Below are 18,144 nucleotides of genomic sequence, written 5' to 3'. Positions count from 1 at the left end.
ATTTTCGGACCATTAATCGAAAACAAGATTCGTAGTTTATTTTTCACACTAAAATTTCTGCTTTTCTTCCAGCCGAAAAGTGTACGTCAAACTGAAGTCTTTCCGTACAGAAGTAGATCTTGAAAAATCCGAAAATCTATTTTCAAGATACAAAAACGGGATTTTCTTACTTCTTAATACTTTCACAAGGCGGCGGAAGTTTCATCCCGTTCGAATTTCAAAGTGCTCAAGTTTCAAATTGTGACGGTTTTCACATTGTTGTAAGGAAAAAACAGAACAACGACTCTTATTGTTCTTGTCCCATTATTTAATCACTTCATAATCACTGAGTAACCCTTTTGCCAGCTTTTTAGTGTGATATTTGCTAAATTTTCCCTACCTTGTTCGAAAATTTAGTACGAAAATTCGAAATTGAATTTGAATTCTTCGAACTTCAACGACTTTTTGTGCAAATAGAGTTCCATTTACCTTTTATCCCAGATACTAATGGAGAATCAAAATCTACTTCTGTTTGGGCTCATTACGGTCTTTTCAGTGAAAATTTCAAATTATGCTACAAGTCAATCCCTGAGTATCAAAGTGGAAAATTCTCACTTCAATTGTCAATTCTTGGGTGTGTCAATGGATCTCTTACCAACCCTCCTATTCCTTCTCACAACTTCTCAAATTCTTTGCCCAAGAACTTTGTTATATAAATGGTTGTATTCTTGTATTTATACAATTTTGCCAGGTTGATGAAAATTCTTCTGGAGGAAATGTAAACCACGTTAATCTCGTTTAAACTCATGAAAATATCTGCAAAAGTTTTCAAAAGCAAAAATTGCTGGAATCGTGAAAAATTCAGAAAAGTTTTATAGTCGTTTTATTATTGATTTTTCAATATTTGCGTTCTCCAATTCTTCCTGGCAAATAGAATCAAATGACTTTTATGCGGATATTTTGCAGCATCACCGATAAACTTTGACGAAGTTTCTATACCAATAAAATCGAATGACAATTATTTAGGAAAATTTAGAGAAGTTTCTCGATACAATAATTTAGATGGTGGTTACATAAATTACTTGTAACACTTCCTTGCTCCCATTTTGGAACATTTCTAATGGCTATTGGCGACTTCCTGGAATATATTGTAGACGGTTATGTGTCTTCTTCTGCTCTGTTTTTGAACTTCTCACCTCAATCCGAGGCAGTGACCGTCACATTGGAAAATTTGTGTGAGTGGCTGAATTTGTGGGCGATATTGGTTCGTTAGAGGCTGACAACTTGACAAACGAATGCCTGCACTCCAATTCCATCGGCATGCCACAAAGGCAAGAACTCCACTAATTTCATTCTCTTGGTGACAATAGCCATAATAAATAAAGACAAACCCTCAGGCCAATGTCTCTCCATTTTACCGTTCCTGCTCCTCACACTTAATGGCATTGTCATACGAAGAGAGGACATTATCTAATTTACATTGTACTCTTGCTCCAACACTACTGACCCCTGTTTGAGACCATCCCTAGACTGTGCCAAAGGAATTCTACAGGGATGCTAAATTAGTTGTAATACCGAGCTGAAAACATGTTTTGTTGCACAACTTGATTTTCAATTCAGTTCAAAGTCACGCAGTTCATAAAATTTGCCTCAGAGAGGATTGACGTGAGGATTAGAGTTGCAAATTGGGTAGATAAACCAATTAGCATTTGAAATATTGCCTTTGCGCCTGTGATATAGGCAAAAACATTTTCCTAATTTTTGGAATTTGAATGAGCATATTTTTCTTTCTACATAACCGATTTTAATCACCTGGGGCGCAAATGAAAGGTCTTTAAATCGCACACAACCTTTCGTAACAAGTTACACTTATATAGAGTTAGGGTTGTTAGGGTCTACGAAATACTTGTTCGACTGGGTATATCTATTGGCAATTTCTTCAAAATTTGTATCACATAGAATGCAAGTAATATAACGTTTTTTTTTTCATTATTCTGCCCCTTCGTCACAGCCATTCAGCAGCTATTAGACGATAAATTAAAATTTAATCAGTAACTCATTTTAAAGAAAAACTGACTTGAAACTAATTTTATCAATGCGGGTCCGGAAATCGCTGGAAGTGGAAAATCACTCAGGGAAAATGCATCAACTTTTTCCAAAGCTTTCGGCTCAGTCTCAGTGATCAAGTCTTTAAGTTCTTCTCTGAGTTTCGTTCAACTTGGTCAGACATATTTGTACTGGGCATATGTAGAGAATGGTGACACTTCCTTACTAATTTAACAGTTTTCACTACTCTAGGCAAAAACAAATTTAAATAAATATGTAATAAATAAATTTAGTATAAAATTTGTTATTGCCTAGATTAGTAAAAATTGTTAAATTAGCAAGGAAGTTCACCATTCTCTAGTCCAAATAAGTCTGACCAAGTTGAATGAAACTCAGAGAAGAACTTAAAGACTTGACCACTGATGAAGGATTAGACTGAGCCGAAAGCTTTGGAAAAAGCTGATGCATTTTTCTAAAAATGCATTTTTACTGATAAAATTAATCAGTAGCCTTCTAAATTATATTTGTACTCGTAGCTTTAAATTATCTTTCCACATTTTACCATTTCGATTTTAATAATGATCAAAACTAATAAGACTTACCTCGAAGTCTGAAGTTGATTGTATCTCGGCTTGAATAGGCCTTCCTCATTCTTCTGGACGTTACGAACGGAGAAAACTAGAAATAAAATTATCCATTCCTTAATTAAAAGGAAAGATTAGTTGGGGTGGGGCTGCATTGTTATATGATTTTTTGCCTATTTCTAAATGAAGTAGGTTTTCACAAATTTTTTTTTTTAAAGAAGATTGCCCCGCACAAATATTTTATTAAGATCCAAAATTGTTTTGTCTATCCGAATTAGATCAAAGTAAAGCACAGTTTCCTTTAGAAATATGTGCAAAAGTCCTATAAAAATGTAACCCCACAGCTCAAAGTAACCCTACCTACCCCTACTTCCCATATTTTTTAATTATTCATTATTTTCTGACAACTTCAAGTTACATACACGATTTTGCAATTAATATCGCTTTTTTAAAAGAAACGTTTCTTAAAAAATTCTGTGTACAATAAGTCAATGCAATAAGTAAATTAAATTGAGATTAAAATTTCTATCAAATTTTGTGACTTCTTGGGTTATCCAACCTTGGGTGTCCTGGATAATCCAGAAGGCATAAGATTTCATTGAAATTAGTTAATCTTAAATTAGTTTACTTATTACAATGACTTATTGCATACGAAAACGTTTCCTTAAGACAAATACATCAATTTATCATTGTGCGCAAAATATGAATACAAATCGAGTTGAAGAACAAAAAGCCTATTCAAGCGTAGACAAGATCCTTTTTTAAACTACATCATTCGATATAAAATATTTTATACCTAACGGTGTTATCACACTAGAAAATTTTCTCATTGAAAAGTTGCTAATTAAAACTTCTAGAACCACTCGAAATCGCTGATTTAGCCAGGACACATTGCTAGAATTGCTCAATGTCACGATGACATATGGGTTGTCAGATGAGTGATTTTGTTTTTGAAGCATTTCAGTCGTTTGAGTAAAAATGTGTGATTTTAGTGAAGAAGAGGAAGTTCTCATCCTGTACACTGCTTTTGTGTTGTGCAAAAGGACCCGCCAAGCGAAAAGAAGGAGGGTGTGGGCGAGAGATTAGCTTTTAACGCGACCTTCACATAGTTTCGTTGAAAATCTTTATGACAACATCGCAAGTGGAGATTTTTTTGGACACAATGATTTTCTCCGGATGACTTCGGAGGAATTTGAAGAGCTTCTTCAAATCGTATGGCCTTATCTACAAAAGAAGTCGATTTGTGACTCAATTTGTCGCAAACGGACTGAAAACCATCAGATCGGCTGCCTCTATTTTTGTATTCTTGACATTTGTAGTAACAAATGACGCATTCTTGATGTACAGCCTCAATCAATTCCGCCACCATCTCATTTGATCACGAAATCCTAGAAGTTTATGAACGAATATAAAATGTAGATCGAACATATTTTTGTTTAGCTTTTTTCTTACTTATCCTCTTCATCGATCTTTTTCAATGCCTTTTGCCCTTTCTTCTCCATCTCGTTTACGATAAATTGGCACTACTTTTAATCACAATTTCATCACTAATAAACTGGTGGGAGAGTTGTGGTGCAGAAACTACCCGAATGACTGCAATAAAGTAGTACCAGATGCAAATGTAATGAGCAAATTTTGCTCATTATTTGCTCATTAGTTATCAATCGTATTTATGCTATTTTAATCTATTTAAACCATTTTTTGTGACTCGAGTCTACTTTTTTATCACTAAATGAATCGATTTCTAAAAGTTCTTGAAGAAAATTGCACAATTGGGCATATATCAGCAACAATTGATGTGAATCACATGAAAATTTTCATGTGAAATTCTCTAGTGTGATACCACGGTAATACACTTGAAAAGGGGAAATCTTTCTCTTGAACATTTTTTTTTTTAGTAATTGACTGTTCGTAAGGGCTTCTGCATTATCGACTTTTCTTTGTATCGGTTCCTATCTCGACTGTTTATTCCAGTTCTACCCGTGTTTTAAAACAGCAAACAGTCGTGACAGGAACCAACACAAAGAAAAGTCGATTACGTAGAAACGCTTGAGAATAAGTACGAGAGAAATGTTCATTTTTAATAAGAATAGCACCATCATCCGTTCCAAGTCGAATTAAATCCTTCGAATCCCTATCTATCTTTCCAATCTTCCTGCATTTCTCAACTCTGTTGCTTGTTGTACAACTGTGTTAGTCACCACTCCTTTTTTCTCACTTATTCAAAAATACCTGTAGTGCCATTGTTGAGGACATATAAATTGTACACCAATTTTCATTTTGTGTCTCTGTACGATAAAATATTTAATATGATTGTGTTTATTTGACGAAAATGGCGAGATGAGAAAATTGAGGAAAAGGGAAAGGAGTGAGGTGGATAAAAAATCCAAATGAATTTAAATTGTGCTCCAAAAGGTATTATTATGATTGTTATTGATTTTTAGTGGGCACACATTTACAATTGGAACACTACAAGGTGTGCCCCTTAATTACTAATCTCCTTCACGCACTCAAACACCATGGAATTTATTATTTGTGATATTCACTTTGGAGTGGCTTTGGACCTTCATTGAAAATCTCTTGCATCCGAGAATTTAAATAAATAGAAATTTCTCTGGAACTGACGCAATTCCCACTAAATGCATTAATTCGGAGACAAGTTGGGAAATGGTATAATTTTGCATTTATTTTATTCTTTAGTATCTCCCTCCAGTCTCCCAAATTCCCATGGAGATTTGGAGCAAATTCAAATGTTCCTTCTAGGAAGGAGATTTTCTCTTTTTGGGGCATTGTTGAAATTCAAAGTCAGCGACTTGGGACGCAGCAAGTGGAGCAAATCTTAAGGATACTTTCCTTCCTCTCTACCGTCCTATATATTTAAATTGAATTGTTTGCTGTGCTGTTTCCGGTCTGGAGAAATTTCAACTTGTGCATAAAATGTCGAATTTTATTATCAGGGACGGGTGGAAATATTTTAAAAGGAAAAAAGGGGGGAAAATGGGATATATTCTCTACCATAAATATCGTTCAGTTTTCCTAGAAAAAGAAAAGCTTTAAGTATTCAAAAGGATTTAATGGAAACTTTGAAAACAATCGGGGATGACAGCCTGATTTAGATATTTATTTCTGGAACGAAATGCTTTGGATTGTATTAAATTTATTCAGCAAAAGGTCAAATTTAATTTGCAAAAATAAGTTGATATATTTGAGTAAAGGCTCATTGTTCAATTAAATTAGATCAAAGAAATGTTATATTTGATAAGTGAAATTTTAATTAGTTATCACTAAATTGTCAGTTAATTCTTAATGTTTTGTCAGTAGAAAGTCAAATTCGATTATCAAAAAATAAAATCCAAAACAGTTACACTTAGAGAAATCCGAAAAAGTTAAAATAACATTCCGGAATTCCGGAAATGTTAATTTTACCCTCCAGTATTGATACAAAATCTGTGTAAATATTATCCTTTTCAGGTGTATTATGGGTCAAAATTACTCTTTTTCATGTTAATTTTACCCTTAAAAAGGTGTAAAATTAACATTAAAATATGTTGATATATTTTTACACCTAAAATGTGTTAAAGTTCTAAGGAAAAAAAGTTAATCGCACCCCCTTTTTTCTAAGTGTAAGTATGGCTAAAATTTACAATATTTTATTAAATTTGTTCAAGATAGTTTCAAATTGAATGAGTAATGCCTAACACACAATAACTTTTGTTTAGTAAACTTGTTTTTGACTTTTCAGTGAGAATGAATGAAACATAGATCTAGTCATCTCGCTCACTCTTATGGACAATTTTAAAAACATGTTTACAAACAAAAGTCATTGTGCGCTGGACATAAAGAGAAAAATGCAAAATGGTTCTGATTAAAATTGTCAGTATTTTTTTTTTAATTTGGTTACTAATGGCGCTGGCACACCTTTTTAATTGAGTGAAATTCAATCGATTGAAAATTTACCTCTTACTCTTTCAAACTGAAATCAAATATATAGCTATTTCTTTCTGTCAAATGGAATTTTGAAATTCAAATTTCAATTTCAATTTCCATTTAATAGAAAGAGACAAATATATGTTGTTTCAGTTTAAAAGAGTAAGAGGTAAAATTTCAATTGATTGAATTTCATTCAATTGAAAAGCTGTGCGGGCGCTATAAAATTTCAATTCAAATTTGATGAGTAAGTGTAATAGTTGCTGTACACATTTTGGATTAGGAAAATTTCATGGAATCAAAATTCACATCCTTCTCTTTCTGGAACATCTTTGCATATGTATGTCTATCTTTCTCTTTTCGACTCAAATTTAACTGATCTAAATTTCATTTTCTGTGACGTTCGAAACAAGAAGAAGAACGCGAAGGAGTAGGATAGATAAATGAAGAACTTTTGAGGGAGAAATGGATGTCAATATATAGTACTTATGAAATTTTTCTGATCTAAATGGTGTGCGGAAACCATGATTCGAAATATTGGGATTAATGTGGTCAAAATTTAATAAATTTTGTCAGTAGGAATTCAATTTTGATCAGAAAAAAAACTAAATATTGCTCATTAAAATGTACAGTAATTTTTAAAATTTGACAAGCAACATTTCAATTTTGATTAGCAAAGATAAAAATTCCAAATAGTGCTAACCAAAATAATCAGGAATTTGAAAAATTATGTCAGTAAAATTTCAACTTTGACAAGTAAAACTCTTGGTAATTGCTCCGGAACACCTTTTAGATCAGGAAAATTTAATGAACTCGAAATTCTAAACCCTTTCTTTCTCACATGTTTTACATATGACTATCTCATTCCTTCGCATACCAAATTCGATTGAGCTAAATTGAATTTGGAGTGATGTTCAAGAGAAGAAGAAGAGTGCGAGAGAATGAGATAGACATATGCAAAGCATGTGAAAAAGAAAGGGATCCGAAATTCGACTTCATGAAATTTTCTTGATCTAAAAGGTGTTCCCGAGCCATAATAATTAAAATTCGAAATAATTGTGAGTCTTTGTGAGTAAAAATTTCAAAAATGAAAATGCGAAATACACGTGACTAAATTTAGTAAGTAGAAATTCAAGTGAGATCAGCTAAAAGACAATTACGACTAATTTGATTTTCTTCTTAAAACTTAATTGTTCATCTTTGAATATTGGTAACAGTCAGACTAAATCTAAATTCAGCTTTATAGTTTTTTACAAGTATTTTAAATCAAAAATTCTCATTCCAACTTTTTAAACTCAATTTAGAATATTATTTGGTAGTTTTATTCAATTTACAGGATATCAATTTTCTGAGAACGACGTAAACTATATTTAGTAGTTTTTTTCGAACTAATTTCAATTGATTTTTCCCAGGACGCTAACTTAAATTTCGCTCGTTAAAGATGGCTTTTGTAACTTTTATTCCTTCTCAAAAGCATGAAATCCATAAATTTGTCACTCAACCTAAACTTATTGCTATTGTTCGTGGAAAGTTCCAAACTTCATGTCGTTTTCAGGCGACATCTCGTAAAACACTGAGGTGAAAAGCCATCCTGAAAGACGGAAAAACCTCATCCCAGGAACATTCAAAGCATTGATAATCTCCATTTGAGTCACAAATGTGTCCCACATCATCAAATTCACCAACTTTTTCCGCTCATTTTAACCTAAATTGCGTTTGTCTTTATTTATTTTTTTTTGAAACTCCAAGATATAAAAAAAAGCCAATTTTAATATTAAATCTTCTGTAGTACTTCCTGCCTCAACGGCATCGACATCTTTTGGTGTGATTAAATTGGTCGGACATGTGAATAGAGCTATGCAATATGCAATTAGGCGAAATGTCTCAGGTTCGACATGCAAATTCGATATTTTGGTGTTATATTCTCTTAGGTATTGTCCATTCATTCACCGATAATAGCACATGTGGAGACCTAGTTGACACAGTTTAAATTATGGGATTAAATTTCTCAATGGCTTTCCTATGTGGATCCTTTGTGGATTTTCCTAGCTCAAATCCAATATTGTATTCCACATGCCCTTTTGGGGATCATGGTAAGCCCTCTGACAATATTTGAAAGGCTTACAGAGGAAGACTGATGATGTGAAAATTAATAAAATATCCCTTTCAACAGGGAACTTTTCAACATGCGCTTCTTGGAAATGGACACACATTAACCCTTCAGTGACTAATGAAGAACTTTCGGACTGTAAATTGTGGTTTTGGGATTTATTATTAACCAAATAATTGAAAGGAAAATTATATCATGTGGATATACTAACTATGGGATCAAAAATATTATTCTATTTTCATTTTTATGCCATGTTATGGATAAAAATCAATGCTTTAGATACTAAGTAAGCTCCACCCGTAAATAAATTTAGGCCACGCCTTTTTGAAAAATAATAATTGACTAAAATTATGTTTTATAACTTTCAATATAAAGTAAGTTGCATACTGTATGGATTTTCAACAATGTATCACTCATATAATTCCATTTGTGGTAAAAACTCAGATTTTTTAGGTTCTCAAAAAATAAGCCACGCCCCCATCTTACTCGCGTAATAATGTTTCAAAGCAATGTCTATCCTATTTTTTCGTAATATACATTACATTTCAGGAAGAAAGGGAATGAAATCTCGATTTCTTGAAATTCTCTTTATCTGAAAGGTACAAGAAATGTGAAATAATATTGAATAAAATTGAATAATATTGAATAAAATATTGAATAATATTGAATAAAAATTGAAAATTTCTAAAACATGAATTGATATTCGATTTGACGCTAGACGAAATTGTGAAAAAAATTTGGTCAGTAAATAATGCAAAACGGTCATTAAAAATATCAATTTTGGTGAGTAAAAGAATCAGTTTGGTTAGTGTAAAATTTAAATGATTCTTCTTAATTTTTCTTTTCCGAAAAAAATTCACTATTTACTAATTCTCATTTTTATTGGTTTATTTTACCCACCCAAACACTACCCAAGCTGCTAGAGTCTTTGTATCTTCCACTCTCATATTTTTCACAAATCATCACTAAGGGCAGAATCACATTGACAGTAACATGCTCACCGTATTTCGTTGATTTAAGCATTTTCATAGCAATTCTTACGCAAATTTTCAATTACCGTATTACCTTATCTCATACTCGGTGGAACTCGCAAAATGCGATAAATGGTGAGCAAAAAAAAACTGTAGGATTTTTTTTGCTACAGTTTTTCGTAAAGTTTTTTTGCTCACCGTTTATCGCATTTTCGTTTTATTTATTCAATTTTCTTATACTATTTTCACCTGCTCTGAAAAAATGTTTTCTCAAGTTAACAAGATAATTTTGTAAAAAGGGTATTCTTCCATACAGAATATGGAATAGTTTTGTCAAATTGGTGGCCAACTGGATCTTGTCAAAAGTTTGTCAAAAGGGTATTTTTCTATATAAAATGAAAGAAAAAGTTTTGTCAAATTGGTAAATAACATCCTTTTGATACAATTTCAACAAAATCCATTTGTGCGTTTAACAAGATATTTTTTTCAGAGTAGTGTCACCAAGTATGGCCGTGATCGTCTAGTGGTCATGACACCTCGTTGTGTCACCAAGTATGAGATAAGGTAACACGGTAATTGAGAATTACAAAGAAAATGCGTAAATTAACGAAATACGGTTAGGCTTTTGACGGTGACGGTGAGCAATGTGATTCTGCCCTAAAGCTGATACAAAATTTCTTAAAGGCTCAAATAGATTCAAGGCTGAAACCGAACCTCGTGAACATTTAGCCGGTCAAATTTAGAAGGAAAGATTTAATCCAGATTTATCGTACACTAAAGGCGTCCGATCATCAATTAGAGCTCCTTTGCGTAACCTTATCCTTTACTGCCAGATTCTACAGGCTAAATATTATCGTAAATCAGCCTGAGTCTATTTAAGCCATAAAATCCGATAATTATCGGTCGTGGTAAGTCGGCGGCAGACGCAACCAAGCATTAATTGAGGAGAAATATATAAATTGAATTGAATTGAAATTGAATTGAATTAGGCACTTAAATATCATATTTACTTCTAAGGATAAAATTCATCCGGGCATTCCATATGCTAATGATAGACTTGAACTTTACTAGTATTTTCTTGAATACAAATGCCTTATATAATTATGTGATCCACCGATTTTCGACGGTAAAACCTTAGTATACTCCCTCGAGAGCTTTTTAGAGAATTTCACGTCAAAACAATACCTTTCAGAATCAGAATACCCCTAAAAAAAATTGTATTACGCTGTTTTTTCATCAGGCCTTTTAGTTTGTAGCATAGTTAGACACCAAAGGTAATAAATGACGACTTGGGGTCTCCAAGGGATCTCATTTTAAATCGTTTCATGAATTATAAACACTCATTCAGTTTTCTCTAATCCCTTTAAAACCATGTTATGGACATGAAAATTTTTTACAATAATTTCTAATTCGATTTTTCAAAGTTAAAGATTAATCAGCTCTAGATAGTGTAATTCTTTACCGATTGGGGCAAGTTTGAATTCATTTGAAAGGTCTTTGATGACTAAAGAATTTGGAACTGTTGTTGATTATCCATAAAGCGATCCGGATCAACAATAAACGGGTAATTATTTTTACTTGAAGTTCAGTTCAGACTAAGAATTGTAAAGGAAATTTTGAGAACATAATATTGTTTAAGATTTTGAGATAATCTGCAAATTTACCATATTTTTCTCTACCTGAAAATATTTTAAACATATACTACAAGACAATTTTGTTCGTAAATCGGTTTAAATCGGTTATAGGGTAAGATGGGGTAATTCGGAACCATATCTATTTAGAAATTTTGAAATTTTCTCATTGCTTCTGATAGTCAAAGAGAAAAAAAACACGAAGAAGAACAAAACCTTACATTCGAGAGTATTGCAATCTAAACCTATTAGGAAGTCTCAAAGGTTCAGATTAAAAATGATTCCAATTTACTCCATATTACCCAAAAACTGTAAACTTATAAATTTGACACAGAACCTTTTCTAAAACCTTAAGCTAGTGATCATGATTTTTATTCTATATAAGGGGAAAGCGCATTATCTTCAGACGATTAAAGATTCAGACAACTCATTTTTAAAACACATTAATTTAAATCACATTGAAGAAAATGAATTTTTCGAAGTCGTCCGATAGTTGAGCGCTTTCCCCTATACCTCTAAATAAATTTTCATCAAAAAACACAATAAATTGCTACTTCTTTAATTTAAAAAATCATATTTAGTATCTCTCCTTTCGTTTAAAAAATGAAGAATTCTTTCATTTAGTCAAAGCCTAAAAGAAATTGGCATATCAAACGGTTGAAAATCCTGGTTTTACATCTCTCTAAATTGCCAATCTGACACTTTGACTGTCGGTAAATTTGTGCAACGAGCTATGACGTGAAAATCTGGGATTTTCCAGTGAAAACCTCATCCATTTTCCCAAACTTCAACCCTCGCGGGAATAGATATCAAAATTTCTGATACTGTCTCACGGAGATATGATGGATTTGATTTAGTCTCAGTGGTTGGGTTGCAAAAGCAAAAAAAAAATAACAGGAAAATCACCCTTCCTGAGACGGTAACTTGGCAGTGATTTCCATATCATTTTACGCGATATTTTACCACTGAACATCGTTGGAGTCAAATTGTTCCGTGGGAATTTTATTTGGGCATAAAAAGTCAGGGCTCCCATCGTCATAAAGTTGCCTCATTAAATGGTTTTCTCGCTGTCGCACCAGAAAGCACCAAGTACAAGATTGCCTATGACTAAATATAGAATAAAATATGCTGTGAGTGAATCTATTGATTATTAATAGTGGCTATAATTCTCTGTTAATTGCACATGATTTCCCAGTGGAACATATTGCTTTCTGGGTGCTACTTGCCCCCTTCCCTACCCACCAACATTGCGTAAATCAATCAATCTTGACCAGAGATTCTTGTATCTGACCCACATCCGGAGTCGATTTGCACGTAGAGTGAATGAATGAATTTTCCCTCATAACAACCAAATCCAAAAGGGGAAAAGTGATGTTTGAGGTGAGTGGGCGGATTCCAACTGAAGGGAATAATTAAATGGGGCATTGGACCCATATTTTATAGGGTGTGTATAAAAATTTATATAGGGCAAACTATAAATCTTCATTCGATCTCGCATTCATTACATTTTTTTTCGCCTGGTCATATCCATTAAACTCGATGCATAAGTTTACTTTTTTAATATTCCTATCGTTTCCATTTTTTTAGATGCATTTTTGGAACTAAAATATCACGTGTGTGTGTGTGTTATTTTAAATTATGACACTGAAAAATGGAATTAGAATGCCTTTCTGGGGCTAATCTCGTTGGATTAATGCCAAAACCAGACGGCAGTCAACTGGAAAAATGGATGAGGTGGCTATTCACTTTGCAATTACTTAGCTATTGATTCTGAGGATAACCAGGCTGTTAAGCATAATAAGAGAAAATTTACTTCTATCACTCCCCATTATAATTTCAAATTTTTGCTTTGGATTGCACCAAATAAATAAAAAATAAATCTGTGTAGAAGTTTGAACAAATCAAATATTGCACGGTTCTGATTTATTTCGACAGTAACTGTCAATTTGGTTTTGAGTTTTGACACTCGTACCATTACAATTAAAAATTCTGTTAAAACCTCTTCAAATTGGGGTAAGTGGGGTGAGAATAGCTGTGAAGTAGGGTTTTTCTCGTGTTTTAAATTGAATTCAGCCTTATCAAAATGTAATTTAGCTTCACAATTGATTTGTTTAGCTCTGTTATATAATGGTAAGGATCAGCTCTATTCAAAAATAAGAGGGAAGGTCTTATTTTTAAGGTGCCCCATTTCGAAGAGCCCTACTGTCCCATATACAGAAGACAAATTAAGCACAAATTATCAAAAAATAGAATTACAGAAATATGTGTACATCTCTTTCTCGGTACACTGACAGAGAAATCCGAAAAAGTTAAAATAACATTCCGGAAATGTTAATTTTACCCTGCATTTTTGATCCGAAATCGGTGTAAATATTACCCTTTTTAGGTGTATTAGGGGTTAAATTAACCCTTCTTCATGTTAATTTTACCCTTAAAAAGGTGTAAAATTAGCATTAAAAAATGTTGATATATTTTTACACCTAAAAAGTGTTAAAGTTACGAGGATAAAAGTTAATCGCATCCTCTTTTTTTCTCAGTGCACTTTTAAAATTTATACAATTTTTTTTCATACATCTAAACATAACTCATAACAATAATATCTCCTTCTTGTCTCAATATGTTTAAATAACCAATAATAAAATTGAAAATCCAAACTAGGTCATGTTGTTGTCTACATAATAAAAATAAATTGAAGTTTATGTTAAATTCTTAAAATGAAAAGAATAATCGCAATAATCTTGCATTGGTAATCACCCTTTTTTGAAGAATATTAAAACGATTATTCAATACACTTTTAGTCTACTTTTATTTGTGGTATGGTTATTGGATTTTTAGAAATTCAAATAGGTTCTTACAATGCATTTTCACTACGTCAACTAATGTCATAATCCTTGTAAAATTCAGCTTTCGTTTGAAACAGTTACTCTGCTATGATAAAGATTGGGAAATATTTCTACGAGAATCATACTACTATTTATTACTGCACACAATGATCGTAGTAAATCTTTTTTTTACGATGTAAATACAAGATTGTTGAAATCTAAACTTTTAGGTTACTTTATCTCAATTTTCAATTCAATTCAATTAGTTGACCTAAGGCCGGTGCAAACAACTGAATGTCAGGAAAAGACATTTTCACTGTAATAAAATGTAATAAAATGCACCGCTTCTGTTCAAAAACACTCTGTGAGTATTGAAGAAGTATTCACACTATGGGGAAGGCGCTCCTAGGCGGCCTACCCACGGACTTAGCGGATCCTTCCACTACGGAATCAACAGCAATATAACATGATTACATTGTAACAAGTATTCCAATACGATTAATAGTAATAATCTGAAGCCTAAAAGAAAGGTCTGATCAAGCACAAAAAACCGATAAGATTTTTATTACACAAAATCTTGTTCTTTACAAAGAATAGAATTTCAAAATTTTCAACTATGAGCCCCATTATCTACGTTGCTGTTTGACCTAGATCGATTTTTATATATGGCCTGAAAAGGTTTCGACATCAGCTATAACATACTAAAATTTCAACCAAAACGGACGAGTTTTGATTTTGACAGTTATTCAAAATAAACGGACAGAAAACTCAAATCAAGATGACAACTAGGTCATCTTGTAAAAATCTGGTACCCTTAGAGATGTGAACCATTTATTTAGGTGCCAACCAGGTTAACCAATTTTCCAAACCTTTGTTTAGGTGCCAACCAGGTTAACCAATTTTCCAAACCTTTGTGCCAAATTTTATATGGAAAAATATCCTTTTTACAAAGTTTTAGCAAAACCTGGTTGTCCGCCTATTTGGTAGAAGTTTTCCATATTCCGTATCAAAGAACATCCTTTTGATAAACTTTTTTTGTTAATTTGACAAAACCTTTTTTAAAAGTAGTTGAATTTTAAAAAAATGCCTTTGGCACAAAATCAATGCATAAGAAACAAAATAAATCATTTTACCTATTCACTCTTCTTTTTTCCCTTTTTTGTAAACTGGTTTAAGGACTCGGGTAAAATAGTGTAATTCTGAATCATTCTTATTTCCAATTTTTGAAATCTACCGATAATTTTTTAAATGGACAGAAAAACACAAAAAGTATTCTTTAAAGCTTGTATTTCCTCGTAATCTTCTTTTTGTCTCCGCCTATCTAAAACTGTGAGAAAAATCCAAAATTCCGAATTAGAAATAATTTCGAATTACCCCACTTTCCCCTAAAAAACAAATTTTCGCAGAGATTAGTAATTTTTGATATCTGCAAAATAAGTTTAACTAGAAGTTTGAGTATCTAACAACTTAATTAGCAGAGACTTGAGGCATTATCTTCCCCATTTGCAAATTAATATGAATTTGTTGACAATTCAGAATCGCGAATCAAAGTTCTGTAATTGCCATTTTGGATAAAAGTTTTATTCCTTTGAGGGATAATCTCATCTTGAGATCAATATGTTCCTATTCTGTATTAGAGAGGGGCCCGATGATGGTGGTGAGAGACAATATTGCTGAAAGTTGTACGTGCTTCCTTAACACTATTACTATTTCTTCCAACTCATCTCTCCTTTAAGGGAATCCACAGAGCACTTGGGGAGGCAGAAAGTGATGATATTGTCTGAAATGCCCATAAGACTGCTGTTTTAGATGGTTAACTGTGTCAATTTGAAGCTAAGATGAACAATGCAGAAATATTACGATTTTCCTCAGCGTCAAAGACTTAGTAAAAGGGGTGGATAACTTGGACGGTATTTAGTGAAATTGTTGGTTGTTTTCTCACCTGAAGAAGTCTCTGGTCAGACAAGTGAGAAAGAGGCGGGAAAATCACGATTTCGTGGGCAAATATCTAGATTTTCTGCCCAACAGACCACCATAGAGCAGAAGCACAAAATCACCTGCCAAGATGTTCACGTGTCTCTGGCAATTGTGGGATTGGTAAGAATGATATACAAAGAAATCATTTTGTGTGTTGCATGGTTTGGTTTTCTTCACTGTGTTTTTCTTATCACTCGAGACCAAATTTTCTCCCAAAATCCTCTTTTTCTCAATGATTAATTCATTTGATTCTCTTTGCACTGTGTTTTCTTCTTTTTTTTTCGAAGGTTTACTTATGAATATTTATTTTGAAGATTATTTGCATGTTTGGTAAATATATACTTTCTTTTGCTATGTGATTTTCGTTTGCTATGCACACAGAAAAAAAGTTAGTTAATTAAAATTACTATTACGAGTTATAAAAATTACTATTATAAAAAAGAGAAAGTTGGTATAATTCCTGTAGAAGGTATTATTGTTGATTCTACTATATAAACAGTCGATTTTGCCATACAAATGTGTAAAATTAAAATATGTATTATAGAAATTATTTCTATTATCTTTTTTCTCAAATCAACAAAATTGTTTAGTTATTTACCGTATTGTTGATATAAAAAAATTAATTCTTTTCTATTTAACTATTTAAGATAACTATATAAGACAGTTACTAATATTCAATGCAAAAAGATCAATAATTTTTTTGATATTATTTTAATTTATTTTATGGGTAATATATAGATGAATGATGACTCATTTTAATCCTGTTGTAGGATTGAAAGAATTGTTCACGAACAAACAATAGTTTTTGCATAAATTTATAATCTATACGACTATATTTGTAGTAGATTCTACTATCTCTCATTGCTCAAAGTACAATAATCCATGGATAATTGTTTCTTTTTAAAATACAAATTTAACTCAGATAAATTATTTTAAAAAAAAACCTTTGAGAGTAAAATTTCATTGAGATTTTCTCACTACATTTTCCTTGATTCATTAAAAAATAATTCGCTATATAAGATTGCTGGCGTAACTACGAAGAAAAAACTTGCTCTACAAAAACTTTCTCATATTCATCGTGAGCAAATTGCTACAAAAGATGTAGTCTCCTACCTACCACCTCACTTTCATTTACACATTTTCTTTTTTTCTGCTCCTGAATTGCCAATGTAATACATAGAATATTGCCGACGATATCCATGTAAATTGCAATTTACTTCATGTTTTTTTTACCCTTCTTTAAAATCATTGATGATGAAACGTCCAACTTTAAGTATCGATTTCCCGCTGAAAAATCATTAGCATCCCTATTAGCAATAGTATGCAAATTGATGCATGAGAGTGTTGCAAAAAAAGAATCATTGTGGGCAATTATGCAATTTCCGGCGTAAACATCAACCTCAAGTGGTCGATGGTAGCGATTGTGCTACTACTTGAGTGCTTAGATATCAAGAGGATGAGTCACGAGAGGGTTCGTTCTCTTCCAGGAATGCAATGTATACAATAATGTATATAGCAGGGGAAAATCAGAAGCAGACACTCAATTTCCAGGAAAGTGCATCAATTCTCCTTCAGCTGGAAATTAATGTTGGTAAAAAAATTGTGTCTTGCTAGCAAGAAGGAATTGTTTAATTGAAACTGTCGCTCTTACTGGATTGTCTTGTAGAGATTCCAACCGGAAAAATGCCAGTTTAATTGAATTCCAAACCATGAAAATGTCCAATAAAGGATTCTCTCAAGAAATTGCTTCAGTATATTTATCTCTTCACAAGAACAAAAAAAAACTACACATCTTCACGCCTCTCTAGCAAAGTTTTGAAGAGAGCTTTTGGGGCAATTTAGTTGAAACGTGCACAAACCGTCGGCGTCGTCTAACGTAAAATTAATTATCATTGAATATTTAACGGTTTAATTGATGAATTATAAAATAGTGCCTGAAAAGTTGATTTAACTCATTCGATTAGCATATTTAGCAATAAAAATGCAATTTAGGGGGTTCGCTGAAGAATGATTAATAACGCAATTAGGCATGGAATTAAAAGTCCTGAAGATTTAAGACTTCGGTAGTAATGGAATTCTGATGAGAAAGATTATTAA

General features: G+C 32.4%; 1 protein-coding gene across 1 annotated transcript in view; it reads left to right on the top strand.

Moving 5' to 3' along the window:
• Positions 1–18,144, top strand: part of LOC129798293 (uncharacterized) — a 65,681-nt gene that overhangs the window by 15,426 nt on the left and 32,111 nt on the right. The window contains exon 2 of the mRNA XM_055841353.1: positions 15,807–16,167. Coding sequence (XP_055697328.1) covers positions 16,136–16,167 — 32 coding nt within the window. The 5' untranslated portion in view covers positions 15,807–16,135. The remainder of the gene's footprint in view (positions 1–15,806; positions 16,168–18,144) is intronic.

Source organism: Phlebotomus papatasi, chromosome 1, assembly GCF_024763615.1.
Source record: "Phlebotomus papatasi isolate M1 chromosome 1, Ppap_2.1, whole genome shotgun sequence".
NCBI lineage: Eukaryota > Metazoa > Arthropoda > Insecta > Diptera > Psychodidae > Phlebotomus > Phlebotomus papatasi.
The sequence above is the reverse complement of the archived record's forward strand: the minus strand, read 5'-3'. Positions and strand labels throughout refer to the sequence as shown.